Source organism: Camelus ferus, chromosome 8, assembly GCF_009834535.1.
Source record: "Camelus ferus isolate YT-003-E chromosome 8, BCGSAC_Cfer_1.0, whole genome shotgun sequence".
In the NCBI taxonomy this organism is placed as follows: Eukaryota; Metazoa; Chordata; class Mammalia; order Artiodactyla; family Camelidae; genus Camelus; species Camelus ferus.
Genome location: NC_045703.1, coordinates 58,856,534 through 58,881,520, shown reverse-complemented (window position 1 = coordinate 58,881,520; position 24,987 = coordinate 58,856,534). Strand labels below are relative to the sequence as shown.

The 24,987-nt window shown below is 41.4% G+C and overlaps 1 protein-coding gene across 1 annotated transcript in view; it reads right to left on the bottom strand.

The window, feature by feature from the left end:
• SASH1 (SAM and SH3 domain containing 1) overlaps positions 1-24,987 on the bottom strand; it is a 168,262-nt gene that overhangs the window by 108,491 nt on the left and 34,784 nt on the right. Inside the window, 1 exon segment of the mRNA XM_032485114.1 lies at positions 20,303-20,431. Within this exon segment, the coding sequence (XP_032341005.1) occupies positions 20,303-20,431 (129 nt within the window).

Below are 24,987 nucleotides of genomic sequence, written 5' to 3'. Positions count from 1 at the left end.
GTCCTGGGGCCAGTTCTGTCTTGAGGAGCAGGTACTTCTGCAGTACTTTCTGGTTCATCATCATCAACATGATGACCATCATCACCATTGTCACCATCACTATCACCTTCTTCACTTCACTGCCATCGTTGCCAATGTCTATCAACTGCTTACTTAGCGCCACATACCATTCTAGGCACTTTATATATTTCATTTAATCTTCTCAAAAATCTTGTAAGGTAACAAATTTTACTATTTCCATTTTGCCAACTAGGAGACTGAGGCACGTGCTATAGATCTTACGCTAAGTCTATTTGATTGCAGGATGCACCCTCTGAATTGCTAGCTTACATCTCCCGGCCCTCGGGTCGGTGCTCCAGTGCTGACAGCCACGCTATCTTTAGCTTCCTGAATCCCTGTCCTCTGCCCCTGCTTCTTAGCCTGTACCCAAGTGTTATGTTTTGTTGTTCTCTTCCTTCCAAGGCTTTGTTCTGATAACTGCACAATAACCTTGCTGGTCTCCCAGGACAAGGGTTCTGCCCCATCCTTGGTCGGCCTGGTGACGGAGTCCCTTCCACCTGCTCACAGACTTAACGATGGACAGACATCCATTAGGAGCTGCTCTCAGATTCCTAGTGCTGCCCCTACCTGACTCCTCTGTCCTGAGGACCCCATCACCTGCTGCCTGCCCAGACGTGATCTCCCTACTGGAGACCTGAGCCCTCTGCTAGATCCTTGCCATGAAGCCGCCCCAGTGGGTGGGGCTGTACCCCATACTGGTCTTTGTACGCAACACGTTTCTGATCCTGCCATCAAGCACTGGCTTTATCTGGCAAAACTCTGAAGTTGCTAAGGGTAGTAATGAATCTCATGTAATAATTATTCATGTCCCAGGGAAGGTCTTGGGTTACCTAACTATTTCAATTGTAATCCAGCAAAGACTCATTCTCTCTTGCGGCAGCACAACCCCAAGATACAAAGACACTGTTTTGAACGGGTGCTGTACACTCAGTAGCTCCCTTCTCCTGCAAGACACTGAGGAGCCTGCCACCTGTCAGAGAGTGTGCAGTTTAATTAGGTAACACTTGTGAAGTGTTTTGCGATGTGTAGCACACATGTTGTCCTGGGAGCTCACACATGGCATTCCACATGGCAAAATTCAAGAGCTATTTTTAAAGTCTATCTACCAGTTGAGCAGGACCTAGACTATTTTCTTTGCAGACTGTTGTAAACCTACCACTCTTTCATTAGAATACCTCAAAAAGAGCATACAGTTGGTGGGGATTATTGAACAAGATATGAAGGACACCTGAAAAAACTATTTACAAGCAATGTCTCACTTTCAGAGACGCCTCAAAGAGCTTGCTCTGTTTCATCTAGTCCTTTGAAAACAAGCAATTCCAGGGGAGGGAAAAGGGAACCTATTGAACCTTGTCTGTGCAGATGTCATTTCCAGGTAGGAGAGTGAGTCACAGCACCGAAGTGCCTTCTGGGATGCACTGAAACCTGTAAACACCAAGGCCAGAGTCTCTGAGGTCCTGGCCAGACTCGCTTGGTCAGTTAAGCCAAGTGCCTTGATGGTTGTAGGTTTATGTGTGGGATCGCCTCTACCTCTCCAGGCTGCAATTACAAAAAGCTTTTCTGGCTTCTGAAAAACTAGGAAGTCTGTTTTTAATGAATGAGGGTAGGACATCTCATTCCCTCTTTATGAATGCCTCCTTCTGCCAAAGGGAATCCTATGATTAAGTGGGTAAGTTGAACGTAATGCCTTTGGCTAAGAGGTTTGTGGGTAGTTCCCCCAAATAGTTGTATTCCTCCTGCGACAGCCACTGGAGCTTGCCTCCTTCCCACCTGGGCTTTCTCTCCTATAATTAACTGACCATCGTGATGGCTCTACAGTGACCTATGTCCTGCCGGCTCTTAGGTGACTGGTACCAATTTTTAAGTTCTTGAAGTGACAGTCAAACCTGAACAGCGGTCTTCCTTTGATTTTTTGAAAGAAAATCACCTGTAGGTACATTTCCTACAAAATGAATACTTTTCTTCAAGTATTGTTTTTTATCAATCTTGTTTTCTCCCCCAAATGTGTGAGTGACATAATAAGGGGGCCTTTTAGAGAAAAGCCTGGGTCAAAGCTATCAAAGGTCAGAGAAGTGATATTCTTTGCTGGTGCTTAGTATTTAACAGGTGGAAGAAGCAGAGTCCATGAACATCAGTACCCAGGCCCTCTAGAGTGACCAGAATTTCCTAGGCATAGAAACGATTCTCATCGACCAATATCAACACATAAATAATTCAGTGGACATGCGTGCACCAACGGGACTAAGTGATTTCCTTCCCCGAATTAAAAATATTCAGCACCAATTACTAAACGGCCAATGGAAGCCCTACCCATTCGTCATCAAAGAAAGAAAGAAAGAAAGAAAGAAAGAAAGAAAGAAAGAAAGAAAGAAAGCAAGCAAGCAAGCAAGCAAGCAAGCAAGCAAGCAAGCAAGCAAGCAGGCAGGCAAGCATTCTGCTCTCTCTGATGTCAGTGATGTTGGTTCATAGTAAGCACAGCCAGGCATTGTGCCTGGCACTTCATAAGCATTACCTCTTGAGAAACATATTCATCCTTTCTGGGCTCTGCAGAATGTAGCAAGCATGTTATAAGGGCAGACACTTCGCCTGTTTCCCTCATTTTTGCAGCCCCAGTGCCTGGGATATAATAGGTGCTGAATAAATGTTGAGTAAATTAAAAGAAAAGAATTCCCTGTTTCTCACTGCCGCCTTCAACAGTAGAGATTATATCTCTCTCTTTTTTACAGAAGGAGAAACTGAGGCTCGGAGAGATTAAGTAATTTGCTCCCAGTCATATGGCTGGTAAGTGGAAAAGCCAGGATTTCCTCTCCCCTCTGCCTGCCTCCTAAATGTACCTGAACCACTCTGCTCTATTGCCTGAGAGTCTGCTGCAGTCAGTTACCTACTAAAACCATGCAACCAACAAAATGTCCACATGGGCATACAGCTGACCACTGAACGCTGCGGGGGTTAATCCACATATAATTTATAGTCGGCCCTCCGAATGTGAGAGGTTCCCCCACATCCAAAGATTCAACTAACCATGGATAACGCAGTGCTACTGTATTTACCATAGAAAAAACTCTGCATATAAATAGACCCTTGCAGATCAAAACCCTGTTGTCCGAGGGTCAACTGTACATTCAGGAACACTCTAGAAATTCCTTCTGCTATCTGCTTTCTGACTGTGCCTTATGACCTAATACTTAGCATGTTTGGGGCTCAAACCTAATTATTTGGGTGCTTCCTCGATTTCTTGAAGTAATTACCTTTCTTTTTAGCAAATATTATACAGACAAAAGTAAAAAACCTTTGGGATGACTCTTGCTTGCTGTAAATGTTAATGATGTGCCCCTGGCAAAAGTAGGATCTGAAAGCCACCCACGCTTTAAATATTTTTCATTCTCCAAAAAGGGAAGGTCGTCACACTTCTTCGGTTTTTACAGACTTCATAAAAAGGAGGAACAATTCCCCATATATTTAGTCTTCCTTTAATTTTTTTCTTCTTCATCATTATTCGTCTGTTTTTGGCACACAAACATGTTCAATTCTCCCCGCAGAAAGAAAAATGGAGGTGAGGGGAGGGGAAGGAGAAGAAAGGAAAAGAGGGAGGAAGGAATGCAGGAAGGGAGAATGGGGGGGTTAACTCTACTCATTGCATTCATTCCTTCAGCACCAAAGATCACACTTCTTGAATGAATTTTCTATGCCCACTGCCTCCATCCACCTCCCACAGACCCACTCATCTAAGGCCACACATCAAGTTAGGTGTCAAGAAGACGACGAGGAATAAGTCTCAGAATGTATCCCTCTCACTCCAGCTGCCCCTCTAAATTGGAGGCCCCCGTTCTCAAGTCCATGGCTGGACAGCTCCACGAGAATGTCTGAAAGGAGGGACCTCCACCCCCACAAGTTAGAAAGCGAGCTCCTGATCTCCACACCCAGCCTCCTTGTCTCTCTCACCTGTAAAGAAGCCACACCAGCCTCCCCGCATCTTCAGTGTCCCTTCCACAGACTCAGTTAAGTTCTAAGTTCCTCCAGCAAAATGTTTCTTGCCTCAAGTCCATTTCTACACCTGGTAGCTTTGCTTAGACTTCCAGCCCTTTCATCGGGACAGCTGAGTCCACTACTGATAAATCACACCTCCTGGGAGTATAATGCTCGTGTCATTCTTCTAGTCAAAAATGTTCACATGTCCCTTTTAACAATCAAACACTGTCAGATTATTAAACTGGCACCCAAGGCTTCCAGGATATGGGTACAACCTACTCTACAAATTACTTCATCTCACTGACTTAACGGAAACTGAACTGCACTGAGCTCCCTTGAACATCCAACCATGAATCAAAACTAACTGAATACTAAAGTAGCTCAACCTACTAAAATTGTATTTAAGTTTCTTGCATTTGGTAAGAAATCAATACACAAACCAGGTTCACATGGTTTTTTAAATGGTAAACACTTCCCTACAGAGTCCCATTATCAAAACCCTGGTGTTATTCAGAATCACTGAGTTGCTTTCTTTAAGAAATACCTCTTTCTTTTTTCTGACAATAATGATTTTCCTGTGACTCCGTTCCTATATACTTCATGATATAGTGTTCTAACTCTGGGGACTTGTTACAAACTGAAGTGACTACGGCACACATCGTAAGTTTAAAATCCAAACAACAAATACTCTATTGAATCACTATATCATTTTTTAAACAACTTTTTTTTTTCTCTTCAATGCATGGATTCTTTAGGGGTAACTGTAGCCTGTTAAAGAATCTTTATCTCCAAGTGCCAGGAGCTAAGCAGATACCGACTACTGTTACCAAGACAGAGTGAGGTACAAGTTGAAATTTACATGAAAAGCAAACACTTAGTACTTCTTAATCATTTCTTAAGTGAACTCTGATTTTCTCAGTCCTTAAATCAAAATCGAGCCAAAACAATCCCTCTTACTTACGAAACTGTAACCCTCTTAAACATCCTGAAATATGATACGTCATACACATACGTATTACTTTAACACCACGACTACAAGTTATGACGAGTCCTAAGTATCAGGGTTCAAAGTCTAGCTTCAGGCTGTGAAGGTTACATAACGTGAATTTTACCAAAATGGAGATTAAGGATTTGAAAAACTAGTTGAAAATCCATCCAGAGTGTAGCCTGCCCAGAAGCTATGGCAAATATTCCCATTATGGTCTCTGAGAATATATTTTCAAACAACTGGGAATTTTAAGGGGGTTTAATGCTTCATATTAATTTCATCAAATTTTACACAGAAAATTACTAAAAAACCCAAATGATATTTTTCTAATGTCATAGTTTTATATACAGCCTTGCACATGGTGAAGACTCCATACATGTTGACTGAATGTAATTACATAATGCTGAATTACATAAAACTTTGTCCATTCCTAGTTTATATGTGTTTGTATAATGGGAAAAAATTTTTATATTGAATTTCTCCGAGATCCCAGAACATGTAGTAAAGGGTTCAATCAATACATAGTGACTGACTGGATCACATGATTATTATATTTAATCATATAAATATAAATTTCATGAAATTGCTTAAATAAAAATACAGGCCTGGAAGGCAATTTTTATGTCTGTGTCACAGATAATATGGACAAGGCTTTATTATATTACTGGGTAGCTTGTGACATTACAGAGTGTTATTATTAGTTTATAACAAGGTCCTTCTCACAGCTAGCCCATCTTGGAACACCTACTACCTCTAATGAGATATGGTTGTTTATTATTACCTTATGAGACTCCCATTTACTATGGAATGTGAATTTTTGTGCAACTCATAATTTAGATTGTCCTAGAGAGAACATGTAATGGTGGGAATATGGTTCATTGGTTTACAGGAAGGTATGCCTTTTGTCAAGAGAATCGACTGAGAATTTTAAGAACTTTGAGATTAAAAAACAAAAACAAAAACAAAACAAAAAAAACCCAATAACTATTCCAGAGTATAAGGAATTTCCTTTGTGATTTGAACATGCAACATTAAAAATATAACCATGGGCACTGCTTTCTGCAGCATTGTCTTTCTTTTTCAACAAAAACACACTCACCTCAGTATTTTAGCCATGAGTACTCATTGGGCTCGCTCTACAAAACACTCCCTAAACTCACTGTTACTCTACCAGAGGTGCGTTCACAACCTCTACCTGACGCACCAGGAGGTTTTCCACAGGCAACTTCTGAGCAGGGAAGTCGGAATGTTTCATTTTGGTCTGTGGTGAAAGTGACTCTTAAAGGGACCAGACTTAGTCATTTGATATGTGCCCCATGAATGCCTACAGCAGGTCCACTTTCGTAGAAGCACAGGGAATCTACTTCCTCTGTTGTTTGGGTTTAAATTTAGATTTGTAGTTTTTAAGGACAATCTTGAAGCCACTTATGTATGAAATTTCTTATCTAGCCTCAAGGTGATGTGGGTATAAAAATCCTTCCCTTCTTATTGTCTTACTCTTCTCTAATTCTCTTATAACATTGATGGCAATTTTCATAGTCTATTATGACATTTTAAAGAAAACAAAACTGAACTTCATTATTCATTCAAAAAATTAAAACAGGAGAATGTTTAAATTCAACATTGCTATTCACGCAATACTATCATCTTATAACGCTTAATAGTTGGATATACAGTTAGTAATCATTAGCCTCTGCAAGGTACAAGTAACTCACCATGAGGCACCAGCTACTGTGGCAAATGCTCTGAAGGATACTGGGATGTAATTAAAGCCAGCCATATTATATTGGTGCTTATAATCTGGTAGATGGGATGACACAAATACATGAATAATAGCTAGGAAAGAAGAGACATCTTATGAGAAGTATTCCTTCCCTTAGGGAACCACTAAAGAGCCTGCAGAGGAGGTGGCATTAGAGCAGGATGCAGTGACAAATGTAGTGGGTAAATGATAGTCTAGAGGCAAGAAATGGGGTGGAAGGGAGACAGGGACTATTTTTCTTTATAGCAAATCTCTTCAAATTATGCAATAATGCATATACTGCATGACAATAAAAGCCAAGGGAGTACTTTACACTTCATACAATAAATAACTCAAAATGGGTCAAAGACCTAAATGTAAGAGCTAAAACTAGTAAAACTCTTAGAAGAAAACATTGGGGAAAAGTCTCATAACATTGTCTTTGGCAATGATTTCTTGGATATGACACCAAAAGCATAAGCAACAAAATAAAAATTACATAAATGGAACTTAATCAAAATTATAAAACTTTTCAAAGGACACTATTAACAGAGTAAAAAGGTACCCGAAGGAATAGGGAAAAAAATTTGCAAATCGTATTTATTTGATAAGGGATTAATATCCAGAATATATAAAGAACTCTTACAACACAACAACAGGAACCCAATTTTAAGATGGAAACTAAAAACTTGAATAGACATTTCTCTTAAAATATACAGATGGCCAAAAAGTATATGAAAAGATTCTCAACATCACTAATCATTAGGGAATGCAAGTCAAAACCACAATAAGGTATCACTTCACATCCATTAGAATGGCTATTCTTTAAAAAAAAAAAAAAAGGAAAGGAAAGAAAAGAACAGAACAAGCATTGGCAACGATGTGGAGAAATTGGAAACTTTGTGCACTGCTGGTGAGAATGTAAACAGATGCAACTGCCCTGGAAAACAGTATGGAGGTTCCTCAAAAACTTAAAAATAAAATTACCATATGTTTCAGGGTATATGTATTCCCAAAGAATTGAAAGCAGAGACTCAAAGAGATAATTGTATACTCATGTTCATAGCAGCATTATTCTCAATAGCCAAATGGTGGAAGTAATTCAACCATCTATTGATGGATGAATTGATAAACCAAATGTGGTACAATGCAATATTATTTGGTCTTAAAAAGGAAGGAAATTCTGACATATGCTGCTACATGGAAAAACCTTGAGGAGACATTATACTAAGTGAAATAAGCCAATGCCAAAAGAACAAATATTATATAATTCCACTTATATGAGGTACTTAGAAAGGCTAAAATTCAGAGACAGAAAGTAGAATGGTTGCCAGGAGTGTGGGGGTGGGGGGGTGCAGGGAACTGGGAGTTACTGTTTAGTAGGCACAGGGCTTCCCTTCTGCAAGATGAAAAGAGTCCTGCAGACGGATGGATGGTGGTGATGACAGCACAATGAGAATATATTTAACACCACTGAAATGTATACTTAAAAAGGGTCAGGATGGCAAATTTTATGTTATGCACATTTTACAACAATCTTTAAAAAACTAAATTTTTAAACTTAAAAAAAAGGCTAAACCAAACTAAAACAAGCTCAACCCTCCTAACTGCCACCCTTGCAATGAACAATGCCTTCCTAGGCTTGTCCCCCTGGCTCCAGATTCTCCTTGCTCCTTTCTGCCCTCTGTCCAGTCCCCTAGGGCCCAGTCCTTCCTGGACTCCCTGGATTCCTGCACCCAACCTCTTAGTGTTTATGTGCCACACATCACCCATAAGTCATCCTAGAACGTCCTATACCTGTTGGCTGCCTCTCGGCTGGATACTGATGGATAAGCTTGAGCACTGAATTTAGGAATCAGTATACAAACAGTAATATACATAACACAACAAATTAAAATATCATATACCAACTGCGTTTATTTATAACTTCTTTTTTATCTCTTGCAGTTCAGAAACAGATTTCACTCCCATCAGCCACGAGGTGTCACTAGTGGCCATTGTCCCCTGGGCAGTGAAGGCCCAGGAGTGAGCATGGGCTCCAGGTGGACAGAGGACCAGGTGGTGAAAGGATGGAATGAAGACGGAAGGAGGTGAGTGAGGGAGGGGTGGAACTGCTGAGGAACACGTGGGCAGGAGAGCTCCTTGACATCTTGCATTCTCAGCCCTGATGCAAGCCAGCTCTGGAGTAGAAGAAGGCAGGGACTGGGGCAGAATCTCCTGCTCTCTGTGCTGCTGAACCAACTACTAGCAAAAGAGGGTTGGGGGATGAAAAGCTGTGGGCAGAAGGTGTGTCTTCTCGGATCTTCTTCATCCCTACTCATCCTTCTCGGTATTTTCTACAATCACGGCCACCAGTATTTGTTGATATTCATTCTTTCTCTCTTATACACATATACACCCAACCATACTTGCACACTCACATAAACACCCCCAGACGCACCCAGGGTGACCCCAGGCAGAGGTGAGAACTAGGAAGCCAGGGCTGTTGGGACAGGCAAGGCCTATGAGAGGGGCCTCCGCACCCCCACAGTCAGGGTGCGCAGTGCAAAGAGGAAAGGGGCCGGGGAGGAGAGGCCCCTCACTGGAGCATCTGCTCACTGGTTGGCAGGAAGGTCTGTAATCTGGGGATTTTAGTCCAGCTGCTCTCTGGGCAGCAACAACCACCTCTTCCTAGTCCACGAAGAGCTAATACTGATTCCTCCTTGGGTCCTCACCCAAGCTTCCAACACCTGCCTTATTACTCCTTCCCTCTCTGCTATTCTGCAGCTGCATGTGACGTACAAATAGGCTCACTTGAGTTAAACTGAAGAAAAAAGAGAGAAGGAAGGAAGGGAGGAAGGGAGGAAGGAAGGGAGGAAGGAAGGAAGGAAGGAAGGAAGGAAGGAAGGAAGGAAGGAAGGAAGGAAGGATGGAGAGCAAGCTGCTGCCTTGGAAAGTTCACCTTCAGATGGAACAGAAAATTCAACAGGGTACTACACACAGTGGGGGAGAAAGGGTCAGTTTGGAAAAGATGGGGTTGGGGGTGGGGAATGGGGGTGTACCAAATGCACTTTTCTACTCCAGTTTTTATGACAATCATCCTCATTGGATCCTGGATTGTTACATTTGGATACCCATTTTAAGACAGTAACCCCATCCCTTAGAACCATATTTAAAAACAGGTCTATATAAGCAAACTTTCAAGCATGAAAGTGATTTTTTTATTATCAAATATATTTTCATTGGGAGCATCTACTCTAATTAGAAGTTTGAACCTTTTTGAAAACACATTTTATGTTTTTATTAGCCAGCAGATTCATTCTGTAATAAAGGTAGTTCCCCCCCCCCCAGGATTATACTTTCTAAATCTTTCTTGCTTTAAAGAAAGTTTCTTATTCATGCTCATTTTAAAAACTATAAGAATATTAAGAAAGCCCCACGTTTTGAGGAAAGGAACCCAAAGGTCCCCCAAACGCCCAGTTATTGTTCTCCATGCATCCCACAACTCTGTATTGATCAGCTACGACATGCTGGGAACTCTTCTAGCCATGGAAATACAGTATGAAGAATGTCCTTATTACACACTCACTACAGAATGGTGAAAAACAGAATGCAAAGTACTATGGGATTCTGCAATGGACTGGTGAAGATTGCACAACCTTGTGAATATACTAAAACCAGGCAACTACACACTTGAAAGATGATTTTATGGTACGTGAATTTTACCTCAATAAAAAAACTCATTTTAAAAAGCCCTATGGGAGTGTTCTGAAGAGACATAATGCGTCCTGTGTGCTTTCACATTGCACACAATAAATGTTTTACAAAAAACACAATCAGCTGTGTGTTTAGTTAAAAGAAGATACCTACTATATATGTATATATAATCTTGGTTATTACTAGAGTCGGCATTATCATTCTAAGTGCCCTTATAAGTCTAGCCCTATTAAATTCATCCAAACCTTAGCTGTTTTCTTGTGTTGGTCTAACTTATGGCACAGGAGAAACGGGGCAACTGTACAAGCTCTTGTCCACTTACTCAGAAGGCAGCCTCGTACCTGACTTCAGACCGCAGAGTCCTGACCCTGGCCTGCGGCTCCTGCTCTTCCCCATCAGCTCAGCCAAGCTTTCCAACCAACAAGCATCACCACCTGTACCTTTTCTATTGTCCATTTAATGCTTACTGCATCTCCATGTGGACTGATGGAGAGCTAGAATTTGTGGTAAGCAGATCTGTATGGATCACTTACTTATGAATATGACTAATACAATCTTATCCTTAGCTGCCTTGTCCTATTGCAACATGAATTTTCTGAAATGAGGCTTATATTTCCTGTTACTAAATCTTCCCCGTGACACCACCTGAGTTACTGAAACACACCAGAAAACCAGTAAATGTTGTTTTTACTTTGCTGATTTTACCAGTTCCCTGTACTCACTTTCAGGAAGAATAATATATGCCATCATTCAGCCATCTCTAAAATAGCTATTACATAATACACAAAGATTATAAAATAATAAAACCCTCTAACAGTGGGTTATCTTGTTAAATAAACTGAATTTTCAAGAAAAGGCTACAAGTAAAACAGTTAAATGTTTGACTTTACTTTACTTATTTTATTATTTTACTTTTTACTTTTCATATTACTTTACTTTCTTGAATGGAGTTCTTTGAACGTCCACTCTCCTGTATTCTGTGACAATGTAGGAAACAGAATTGAAGAGATTCTTTTTAATCTATAAAGTCGTTGGCCCCTGTTCTAAACAGTCCAGATTGTTGACCTTTTTGAGTTCTTCTATTTCCTTTTTAAATTTTCTGTCTCCATTTGCAAACACTTCTTACCGGTATCAGACGACTATCTCTAGCAATGACTCAACCCTCTTTTCGTTTACTGCTTCAACTCTGCCACTAGATAAAACATCATGTACGTTTGTATGTGAGTGTACGTTTGTGTGTATGTAAAGAGATAGAGATGAAGAAGTAAAGAAAGAATGAATAGGAAATGTGAAATTCCAGGAAGCTACTTAAAACTCAGCCATATAGAACTGTTATCCCTGGTAAGTGTTAGGAGAATTTAAACTTCTACGTTAAAAAAAAAACAAAAAACAAAAAACTTCTACGTTAAGGAATTTTGTAGGGTTAAAAAAAATAATACTGAGTACATTATTATAATTGTTATAATAAAATTATTCTTTATTCTATTATTCTTTATAATATTGCCCATTTATATCATATTACCCAAAAACGTAAACTACTCTGTAACTCAAGATTTACTCCATGGGGAGGGTTGGGGGAGGAGGAGTTGGGGGAGAAGAGGGTGGGGGCAGGTCTCTCCTGAGAGTGAAATGCAAGGTTAGGGGGAGGCCTGGGGAGATTCAGAGATTTTGCAGTGATCTTGTTTCAGATCCCATCTCTGATACCTATCAGCTATTCGATTTTTAACAAGTCCTATTTTTATGATTATTACTCTTATCAATATTAAGTATTTCTATGATGAATAAAACATTTATTACAAATAGTCAATGAGCTCTAGCATGTACTCAGGAACTCTGCCGAGTGCTCTACAAACATCTTCTTAACCTTTACAACAACCTGATGAAGCAGCCATTGTCATCTCCATCAGGCAATGGCCAAACTGAGGTCCCTAGCAGGTCCCAGGCAGTGAACGTCCAGACAGGTGAGAGATACATCCGGGTGTTCCCCACCAGGTTATATGGCCTCCCTTTAGGAGCATTATTTTCTGCCTCTGCCCAACCGAAATCATAAGGTTACTAATACCCATCTCACAGGGATATTAGAAGAACTAAAAAAGGTAGTAGATGCGGATGCCTCATAAGCTCCAATGTACTTTTAAAATGTCATTACTGTGATAATTATCAGCACCATTATTATAGCCTCCTCATAACTTACCCTTCCTTTCTAGTTATTGGCAGTACCTTAAGTAGTGAGGCAGATAAAAAACCATGAGTTTTACACATGTCAAGTTGTACTGGTGATCAATGATGCAAAATAGCTTAATTGATAATTATCATAAAATCACCAGCATTTAAAAGAGTCATCAAAACCATTAAATAGTGGGTTTTTTCTTAAGTTAAAATTCTCCTTTAGAAAGATTTAATCTTCACGAGTCAAGTGATTGACTCCAACAAAGAATTCAGATAGAATATCAAAACAGATTCCAGAAAAGGAAAGAGATCAAAGGAATATCTTGGAGAAGTGAAACCCACACCCCAAGGAGAAAGGAGATACACACACAAACAAAAATAGCCTTTGAAATCACAGCTGGAAATCTGTCTTCCTCTTGGCATGTTTGTTAAGAAGCCACATCTCTGCTGTCGCACACATTAAAAAATAACATACACTCCCACAAACACATCCAGATGTTCACGAATATTCATGATGTACTTCCAATCTGGTTTGGACTTACCCTTGATTTATTTTTGATTAAGTTCCATCAGCTTCTGCTGGGGCCCATGAGATGGATGGCATTGCTGTACCACAATTTCCAACATCTTCATATTCTAAATAATCGTAGAAAGTCTCTCAAACTATCCCTTAAAATATATGATTTATACATAAGCCTCAGAATAACCAGAGGTAGAAAAACTAGCTTATTCCTGAACCCAAACTCTTAACACTACTGCTATAGGTGATAAATTAAGCCTCCATTTCTAATACACAGGCTGACATGGCGGGGGGGGGGGGGGGGGCTAGAATCCGATGTTCTTTTTTGAGTAATACAGTGTTATATTAAAGGAAAGGCAATGGCTGTGCTCTGAGGGCACTAAGATGTGTTTTCCAGTCACTGAGTTAGTTCGTGTCCTTCCACTCACCAATAACTGAATCAACTGCATGGAACAAAGAAATTAGCTCAACATTTTACCATGTTGCTTTCTTCTCTTTAAAATACAATTCTCAAAACTTCCAAACTGAACAAAAAGGCAGCTGCAAATCAAAACCTACTGCTGACATGGGTGGAATGATCTTCTCATAAGAGATGGCCAGAGACAGGTCAGGTTAATATACTTGGTGCTCTGGAGCCCAATTTTTTCTGTCCTTAGTCATTTAGGTTGGTACACAGGAGCTGTGGTGAGAGATCCGTCTACAATATGGACCTAGAAGGTCAGGAGGCCAATGTCAGGTGTGTGTGCCAACACCAGCCAGGGCTCACAGCCTTCTGACTTCCTGTCCAGCCCCTGATTCCAAAATCAGAGGCGCTCCTTTCCACTCCAAGCCTAGATTCTGCCATCAAAGTGGCTTCTTTTACTTTTAATTCCTTGGCTTTTCTCCCCAATTACTGTGAATTTGATTAACACTAAGGAATTCTCCCTGATGTATGTAAATGAAAAACAATGACAAGGCTCAGACGTTTTCCCCTTTCTGACAAGCATTTGTATTTTGGGCAGAATGCTATTTTGGTTTTTAATCCCCCAGGCACACTTTGTGTATAAAAGCAAACAAACAAAATCAGTCATTTCTGAATGCTCAGGAGCAAAACCAGAAAAAGAAGCTCATATTGTTGATTCATATTTTAAAAGACTTTTAAAAGTCTGATAAAGACCTTTCAACTATTATATCACAAAGAACACATCTAATCAGTCTGTTTCCATATGGTATGAGCAGTCCACAAAGGTCTCTAAGCTTAAGAGTATGGAAGCACAGCTAAAACTGATCTTCAGCATAATAAAAACTTTCTTAATTATAAGAGGTACGGGATCCCAAGATCAAATCTGGCAGCCAAGAGATCTATTTATGTCCATGTTAACGTGGTGCAATGTACAAAAAATGCTGACTAAATTGGGACCGGGCATTTGACTACAAATGGGACTTTGTCTGAGGGGAGCCAGAGCAGAGAACTGTATTACCATCTGGCTTAAGACATAATGCCTCAGTGTATTTTGATACCAAGTGTGTGAATCCCACAGCAGAATGTGGTTCAGACTCCCTATATAATGCCCACTGTTTCTGACTGCAATCTGCAAATCAACAGTAGCCCGAAGCTAGGCAGATAATGTCAGTTAAGACAAAATGAAACAAAACAAAAGCAAATGCCCTCAGAGCAACAGTTGGGCTTTAGCAGTTGAATACTTAAACTCAGGACAATTTGCAACACAGATCACTTATTTATCCTGTGGGTAAGACTCAGAATTCCGGGAGCATCTAGGCTCCTGGGGCAGCCAGCATTCCCTATGCACTGAAATGGGGGTAAACCTTATTTTTTTCTTGAATATCTTTTCTTGAATATTCAAGGAAAACAAAGGTACAGGAAACCTGTTTTCCACATGCTTTACAGTCTCTAGCAAATAACAAAAGAAGAGCAGTCAACAAAATACAACAAGAACCCCCACACAGAGACTGGACAACATCCACCCGACTGTGTGAAGCCACAAGGTCACCTTGGCCCAGCCAGTCAACTCTTGCGAAATGGCAATTTTTTGTTCTGTCTGGTGAATGGTGATGAATCAGAACAACATTCTATCTTTTTATATCATTAATAACCACGGACCTGTGAAAGAACAGCATGTATCTTTTCTCTGCACATCTGTTTATACCTTGATTCCAAACACAGTAAACTCTTAGTGGCCTGTAAAAGCCACATTTTTGCTCTCAATTTTTGACCTTTTCACTGTGACCTCTGCTTTAAATTACTCTGCACTGTCTATACCCCCCTACCCAACCAGATTAATCTTCCATGTTCTTTACCTTTGGGCTTAGGTATCACCTCCTCCAGGAAGCCTTCTTTGATTTTCCTAAACTGAGTCAGGAGTTCTCTTGTGTATTCAGCACAGCATTTTAGTAGTCTGTTTACTTGTCTAAAGCCCCCACTAAATTGTGACCTCTTTGTGGATGGGGAATACAGCTTTATTTCTGTTCCTTGAAGGATAAAGTCTCAGATACATGCTTGAAGCTCATTAAAAAGCTTGAAATAATCACATACACAAAATGAATTCAACAAATACTCATTGAGCACCTGTTATGTGCTGGGCACTGCTCTCCAAAACAGACTGACAAAAATCCCTGCGCTCAAACCAGGATTTACTGGGAAGGGACATCAGGGAACTCAGAAGGGTGATGGCTTATGTTCTACGTCATGCTGGGGTGTGGGTGACACGGCTACGTCCACTTGACAAAGCTGGACGGCTAAGATGTGTACATTTCAGTATGTAGATTTCACCTCACAAAGAACTTTTGAAAAATAATTAAGCAGGTGTGAAGAGTAAAGCTGAAGTGAGAAAGGCAGGATGCTGGTAACGTCTGCAGCTGGGCAAGAGGCACGGGAAGTTCGTTCTAATCTGCTGTTTATGTATGTTTGCGATACACCCAAATTAAAGTTAAAAGAAATCTCTGCACTCATGTGAATAAATACTAAGGAATTAGAATAACAGCTCCAGCATCACTACAGTTTCTGAATCAGGAAGAGAAGGGAAGGAGAAGAAATGAACAGTTAGTTAGAGGGCACTGAAGATGATGGACCAGGTACTTCACAGCAGTTTTCTCCTTTAATCCTCAAAATAATTTTGTGAGATATTTCTTCCCCCGTTTTATGGGTGAGGAAACTGGGACTTGGAATACTTACACAACTTGCCAGCTAAGTAAAACAGCCAAAATTAGAACCCACATCTATCGGACTCCCCCAGCCTCTTTCCATCATGTTTCACACACCCTTTTGCCACTGCCACAGCCCCAGAGGCTAGGACGCCAGCTTGGGCTTGCGCTGGGAGTGGCAGAGTCTGAAGAAACTCCAAGCATCCCCTCTAGTCACGACAGACACCACTCTTACTGCCTCTGTCTTAGTCCAGAATTATACCTTGAAAGATTAAATTACGAAAACTGCAAGGAACAATAATTATGCCCCAGAATCAGCCCTACACCATTGGCAACGGTTGTGACATCACAATTCTCTGTGATAATACGCAATATTTCTATTTCTATTCCTGGTCCTTAAAGACCTGGGTGAGTCTCATCTGGGCTCCTGATTCCTGGGGCCCATACAGATGTGATGATGATTTGGCCCAGAGTCCTAGTCAAGCTTTGGCCATTGTCATCCAGGGTCATGCTATAAGTGGCAACTTCTCCATCAGGGCTTGCTACACCAACCACTGTGTAAACTTGCTTTCTGCCAACATCCAAGCGGACTCAACCTCAGAGTCACCGAGGAAGCTGACACCGCCGGTAATAAGAGGCTGCATGTGTCCCCTTCCTGGCCATAGTGTCACTTTGACAGATGTCAGACTTAGCATCACTAGAGATAGGCCCATCATGGACTTGGAAAGCTGCTGTCATTTCCAAATGCAACTTCTTGCAGCCAAAAAAACACACGGTGCTCAGATGTGCCAAATGTATGGAAATATGGGCAACTTCCCTGCTGTTCACATGCACGAATGTCCTAATCGCCAGCAGAGACAAAGGCTGTGGTCCAAGCACACGGTTCCTTTAGAGCCCATTTAGTGCTAAATAAAAATTCTCACAATAATGATAAATTTGAATCATAATCTCTGCTTATACTGCTGAATTCTCACCCATCTGTACTGTTATCTTCATCTACAATAACTGGCCCCCAAAACATTTTATCAGAGTAAGTGCTTTATTCCAGTCAGGAGCTGGGTGATTAGATCCTGGAGAAGCAGCTTGATACCCAGTCCAGAATGTTAATTACTAACATAATTATCAAAACCTTTATTTTTCAGGGTTAAGTCAAGTATCTCTGTAGGCAAGGTGACTTTTTGGCTTGTTTGTCTTTAGGTTCTCCAGTTAACATGAAATTAGCTCCTAAGGACCCTGGACTTTGGACTTTTTAAAGCGAAACATAAATATCTAATATCTCTTCCGTCTATAGAAAATTTCAATCCCCTAAACTTACCCAGAGGATCTGAAGTGCAACAAATTCAAAGAACCAGTTTAACCCATCACCCAAAACTCTCCATCCTCAAGGCTGTCTCTAATGATTTTCTTCTACAACAAACTTACTGCTACTTTTTCCCTAGAAAATGTTTTTGACCCTTAATGTGTTACTATTTCCTCTGAGTGCTGCTGGATTAACTCTCCTCCAAGTCGTCTCACTTCTGGGGCTACTTACTAGCACAGAAAAGAGTATTCAGCTGCAAATCCTCAGACTGAAGTTGCCCCAACAGCCGAGCAGGGAATAAGTTTGTCTACTCGTCCAAAAGTAGAATTTAAAGTCTAGAAATACAGGTAAAATCTGATGCATGATGAACTGAAAGTTACAGCTTTTCAAGAAAATGAGTTCCAGTAAGAACTCAACTTGTGATGAGCTAACCATCATGAGGGAACATTCCCTAAGTTGCCGGGGATGCATGCATGACCTGAATGATGACCTTAAAACACCTCTAATTTCTGGACTCCCGCGCCGTGTGAATAACACAGGAAACACGCAGCATCTTATCTGGTCGGTCTTCAGCATTTGCCTGGAATCTCATCAAGAACTTGAATAAGCTGACTTGGGAATCTTACTTTTCTCACTAACTACAATTTAAAGGATGAAGAGAGTTTCCAGCCTAGCTGGAATTAGCGCCCATCAGTTTTACCCACCACCACATTCCTGCACCTTCAATGACAACTAATTTAGTGCACGTGGTGTCTTCTCCCCCATACCGTCTTCTGTAGCTCTGGAACAGAGCACACCAAATTAGGCCCATCTGTCTAAATGGGAAGAAGTTATTTATCCCATGGTCCAGGCAGTAGTCTTTTTCCACCTAGAAGCTGCCTTCTGAGGTTCCCAAGCACTGTGGGAAGATTACGGTAACCCTACCTCTTAACTGGCCAGAGTGTTGGGACGAGCAGTTGAGTGTCTTATCAAGGATCATCTGCCAATTCACAGCTGTCAGTTCCTTGCACGGTGACATATCCAGGGAAGCCACAGAGCATGCTACCAGACTGTGATCCAAGGTCAAAATCGCAACATTCAAGAACTCACTGCAATAATTAAGCTGTTGTTTGGCCACAATTTCGCCAAAAGGAAAGCCTTTTTTCATCAACTGTGCCCCAACACAGCCTAATTAATTTTAACAGTCTTGTCCCATGAGGATACTTTCTTAAAGGAGGGAAATAACCCTCCTCTCACATGCCAGAGGACAAAGTTATAGACAAGAAGCCCTTGGTAACAATGACGCCCACGCACCTGCCTGGGCCATGGTGTCGGGCTCCCAGGGTGATGTCTCTCTGCCCTCAACTGATGCTTCTCGGCTTCAATCACTTCTAATATACTAACTCCACCCCTGTAGAACACTAAGTCACCTGAATAAGGAAGAAGGATCAATAGTTATGTGACAGTTGTGATATAATGCTACTCCTGACCTAAGAAATCTTTACGTGGATTGAGTTAAGGAAAAAAATGAAAGTGCATACGAACACCAGCATCTTAAGTGTAAGTGAATCACATCCACATACGGAACATACAGCTATGGTTCCTAAACTACTTGTGTCCCTTATCCTACAGGGCTTTTAAAACATAAAAGAAATTACTAATAAAAGAATTATCTGTTACTTATTTTTTCATCTCTAAGTAGATTAATGGAAAATTTTTTAAAAGATAAGGATTCAATTGAATTGGTAGTTCTCAAACTTTTTTTTTTTTAAAAGCCGAGGCACCCTGTTACTCAAAACAGATCTACGTAGCCCCCTAATACATAAAAGATGCTCAAAAAGGAGCTGGCCCAGATGAGGAGACATGGAGGGTAGAGCCTTTTCTTCTGCCTCCCATTCCTGAAGTGTTCTTAAGGGCACCACAGTGAAACAAAACAATTTGTAAAGCACTGAACCAAAATGAATCCAAGAATAAAATACGCAGCAAATTTAAATTAATAAATGCAAAAGTTTCAGTAAAGTACTTGATTGTAAATGCACAGCATGGAAATACCAGCACACACACAGATTATAAAGACCTAAGCTATTTGTTTACTATTTATCACATGCAAGTTCAAATGCTCCACAAATTGTACACATAAAGGTCTTTACAAAGCAACAAAATGAATTTCAATGCACCTGAGTGAGAGAAGAGAATATAGCCATGAAAAATGGTGATTACAAAGAGGTCTTAATGACACAGAAGAACTATAATAAAATGTTAAGTACAAAAGCAAGAATTACATTGCTGATGCAAAAATGCACAGAAAAACACCAAACAAAGATCTGGTAAAACACCAACACGGTTATTGCTAGCTGACAAATTAGGGTGGCTTCTTGCTTCTTTAAATTTTATTTTGTTTTTAAAAAAAAGAAGGAAGGAAGGAAGGAAGGAACTAGACTAGACCTCTTTTTTTTGGCTTAGAGTCAGTAAAAATGTAGTGGGCCAAGAGTGAAAACATTCTTTTCCCTTAAGTTAAAAAATAATAATAAAATTAAAACAGTCTTCTAATGAATACAAAAATTTGATCATTATGGCCCCCAACAAATACTCATTCAGTTTGATATCCACCAAACTGGGTTGATTCTTTCATGGCCTACAGAGTGACGCCCCACGCACAACCGTTAGAGGAGCCAAGGAGGGGACAGTGGACCAGGAGCACCCGAGCCAGGCAACAGCACCTTCCCAGGGGCCACTCACCACATCCAGGTCCTGGGAAACCCGCCGTTTCCGCAGCTCCTCCATCCTCTCGCACACGTCGGAGAAACAGGTATTGTAATAATCGGCATACTGCTGCGCCAGGTCATCGATGTTTCCCAGGGAGCCGTCCTGAGGGCAGGGGAGGAGGGCAGGAGGGCAGGAGGGCAGGAGGAAGAAACAGGAAAAGAATAAAGGCGGTCAGTCCACATGCAAATGCCCCATGTCATTTGGTCCCTGTCTATGCAGCGTTTATTCTAGTAACAGCTAGTGTTATGTAAGTGGCAAATGTGTGCCAGGCTACATTTTCCAAGCAACATCTGTAATCCTCAGGACAGCGCTCGGACACAGGACCTATTTTCCTCACTGAATAGATGGACAAACAGCAGCTCAGAAAAGTCAAGCGACAGTCCAAGGATTCCACGACTACCAAGCAAAGCAGCCAGGCCTCCAACTCAGGACTGCCTGATGCCAAAGCCATGGTTTAACTCACACCCTTGCCTGCCTCACAGGGCCAAGAAATTCCCAGGGAAAAACACTGTGTCAGTGTGAGGCTCCCAGCACCCAACTGGTGGATGCATCAGAACCTCCCAGGAAGCTTTTGAGAAATCTAGGTGCCAGGACACCACTCCTAGGAAATCCGATGGAAGCCAAGAATTCATAAGCCAACAGGAAATGCTGCATCTGCAGCGAGACCCTCAGAAAAGCGGGGCATCTTGTTCCTCAAGTCATTCAGCTACAGATACAAGAAGAGGACATGGTATAAATTCACCTACTTAAATAAGGAAACACATCTGTCTCTCCACTGAGGGAAGTGCCCAGATGCTGCACTGGGGCCCACACCCCTGAGTTCACACCCAGCCCTGCTGCCACTTCCAGTTTGGCATTTACTTGTGTTTTCTAATCCCTGGCAATGCTGGGATTGCAGCAACAGTACCCACCTCCCCGTAAGGAGTAATGAAGTACCGTGAACCCTGGGAACTTGTCCCTCATAGTCCTCCTGCACACGGTTAAGTGCTCAAAATTTCCTTAGTAATAGTCACAGAGGATGACGTTGCAGATTACAGTCTTCCTTTAGGGGAACTGACTCCTAAACACACATCTGAACACCTACACGTAGGATGACAAAGTGCTGTGTACATTTGTAGGTTATGTCATTTCTTATTAATTCATTCATTCATGCAGAGAAACATCTCCCTGCCCCTTTTCACCTCCCAGCATGTTCTTTCTTTGGTATGAATAAATGACCCTACCAAGATAACCAAGGAAAATGATTTTACCCAGGTAATCAAGGAAAATACAACTCTTAGACAACCAAAGAGGTGCACACACTTTTTTCCTTGGGACAGACTGCTGGCCATCACACAGTTAATGTTAAATTAAGCACATCACCCTTAGCGGCACACGTCTAACACTGGAAAGCATGCTCAGCTGCGGGCAGGGTTTGGGAATTAAGAGTTCTCCAAAAGCCTTTCTGATAAAGACCTCAAGGCCCCGATCGGGCAGCGTGGGTCAGAGCAAGTGATCATCTCTTTTACACTTCTGCATTTACTGAATTTACAGAACTAAGGGAGTGGAGAAACAGAAATTGAAAGAAATGATTTTTTTTTTAGAAAAGATTCTTCCTTTCTCACCAGTAAAGTGGTCTACGTTTGAGGTAACTGCCTCAAAGTCCCCAGTGCAGAGTTAGAGGTGGGAAGCTCTTTACAAGAACAGTAAGATGTTTGAACATTTGAACGTGTCTGGGCAAAAGTCATTCCCTCATCGCAGTCTGTCTGGCTGAGACAACAGGCTGGATGGACACAGTAGAGAAGGCAGGAGCCTATCCTCCCCTTCTAAATGATCACTGTCAGGTTTCCAGTAGGGGAAACAACAGGGGTCAAAATGGAAAGTCTACTGCTAGCCTCCTAGGAAACGCACGGAGGCAGGGAGCCTACCAGTCTTGCCTTTACTGCCTCAGTAGAGGTGATGCTCCTGACAAATAACACCAGAAATCAAATTATGATCCTCAGGTTTGCCCTGACTCGCCTCAACTCAACAGCACATGCCCATGGGCCACAACAGGAAAATCTGCAGCCTCCTGACTGATTCTCCTGACTCCTTCCCCACTTTGCCTCACCTGCCTTGGACTCAGACACCAAAGTGACTTTGCACAACAGAGATCAGATCTGGTCTCTCTCCCCTGAGAATGATCCGTGCCACCCCCATCACCCATCCTACAAATAAACCCCAAACTTACCAGCCTGGCTTTCGGGCCCCTTCATCTCTGCTCCCCAGTCCCAGCTGGGTGGAGAGAGGAGCTGATGCCTGCAGACCAGGAGGACTAGAGGACCCAGGGTGCAACAGGGAGTCCCGACAGCACGGCTTTCCCTGCGGAGTGGTCCCACCCCCACCCCGCACCTCAGCCCCAACACCAGAAGAAAAAAACAGAAGAAACTTTAGGAGAGAGAGAGGCCAGAAGAGCTGCTCCCATAGGAGGACCTGTTCCAATCACCAGCTACCGACAGCCAGGACTAGGACAGCAGGTGCCCACTGAGGCAAAGGCTCGAGTCCACTGCCACCTCAGCCAGTGCAGAAGCATCTTATCATCAGGATATCTGCCTTCTTTTGACCCAGGATGTCTGCTTACACTTGCAAAACACAAAGCCCTCACCAACCCAGTTGTCTTCTTGTTTTTTTAGTTCCCTCCCCCAGGACATACTGGGAAAGGCCAAGCAGCTTCCTTCAGAGGGCGTTTTGGAAGGTGCAGGGAACAAGACTCACAACAATGTGACCTGAGAACTCATTTTTATAAATTAGTGCCCCAATCCTGCCACTCCCCACAGCAGCTGGGGCTCCTGGAAGAATCCAGGCTCTTTAGAATTGTCTTAGTCTCTTGAGAATATGATGCCATCCTCATCCAGAAACTCCTGCCTTCATCCACCCAGGAAATGAAACATACCTGCCCCCCTTCAACCAAATACATAATCTGCATCTTCTAATACCTGAGTGAACTTACTTCTGAGAGAGGTTATACCCACACTTTCCTAAGGCTTGCTGTTCTTAATGGAAATTAACCTCTCTCTGTCTCTATCTCTCCCCCTCTCCCACTCTCCGACTCTCTCTTAGTCACAGAGGCACTAAGAGTTGTACTGAGCAAGCCAAAACACTCCAATCTCGGTGCTGGCTTCTCAGAAATAATCAGCTTTCAAGTTTATGAACTGCATGACTTACCACAATCAACTATTATTTTTTCAGGTGGATTAATCAAGGCCAGTTGAAAAAGTCATAAATATGATCATTTATGTAGTGCTTTTCAAGTTACTCTTTCCCTTTTTCTCTCCTCTCTCATATATCCTAGAACACCTTCAAAGCCAACTGTTCACTTCACCTCTCATGTTTCCAAGCTGCTGATCAAACTTGTTTTCCTGTTAGTAAAAAGGTCTAATTCCTTGTCCCTTACTCCTAATCAATCAGAACTCCCCAACAATCCGGCAGCCTGGAAAATAGGTCTCTAGCTCACGAGGAAGAAAGCAGATGTTCAAGTCAACTCAGACCAAAGACAGCAAACATTTCACACTCTGCAACATCCACTCCTCACTTGGTGCTCAGAGATGATAATTTAGAATAGGGTGGCACAGCTGCCTCTCTTTTCCCAAACTGCCTTCCAGATGTGCAGTAAGTCCCCATAATTACCACTTTCATCAGTCTTGATAATTTAAATGCCAAGAAAGGTGGAACAATTTTTTAAAGTGTGTGTGCGTGTGTGTGTGTGTGTGTTTTAAAATAGATCTTGTCTGCCACCCCCAGAAAGGAATTTTTTTTCCATCCCAGTCAAATGGAACCAAGGAACCCCATGATGATTTTCTCTTTATCCACTCAAAATCCACGCTCTTTCAGGACTATCTGGAAAACTTTGCATCCTTTCTAGCTAACTTGTTCTTACTTGAGATAGCACAGACCTACTTAGTAAAAATATTTACTCTTACTAAAATATTTGCAACATTAGTCTGTAGGGAATTTAAATAATGCAGCCGATGTTTCAACAGCACCACACCTAGTATATCTTTTCTTGGGGGGGAATGTGAAGTTCACGTCTGACTCGACACCCACGACGCTAATGCCAAGAGGCACTGATGTTAGAAATAAACTTCTAAATATATAGTATGACTTTACACTATAAATGTCTACATTTATTATAATAAATATTATTATTAAAATACTGAGACACATTTCTTTTTAAAAATTTTTTTTTCCTTTTAAGGTGTTAAAAGTTTCTGGTCTAGAGTGTATTACTTGTCTAATCTGTTTCATTTCTTATTTCCCCCTGTTGGTTCACATGCATTAGACTGAAGCAGTATTAGTTCAAGTTTAGGAACAGAGGAAAAATCTTATTTCCTCAAAATAACCCTTCTAAAGCAAATTGTGAAATTTTGTGTCACATTATCTGTTTAAAAGAATTTTCCCTTATTAAGTCGTTTAAGCTGCTTATATATTCTGGAGATCAAGCCTTTGTCGATTTCATTTGCAAAAATTTTCTCCCATTCCGTAGATTGTCTTTTTGTTTTACTTATGGTTTCCTTTGCTGTGCAGAAGCTTGTAAGTTTAATTAGGTCCCATTTGTTTATTCTTGCTTTTATTTCTATTGCTTGGGTGGACTGTCCTAGGAGAACATTTTTGAGATGTATGTCACATAATGTTTTGCCTAT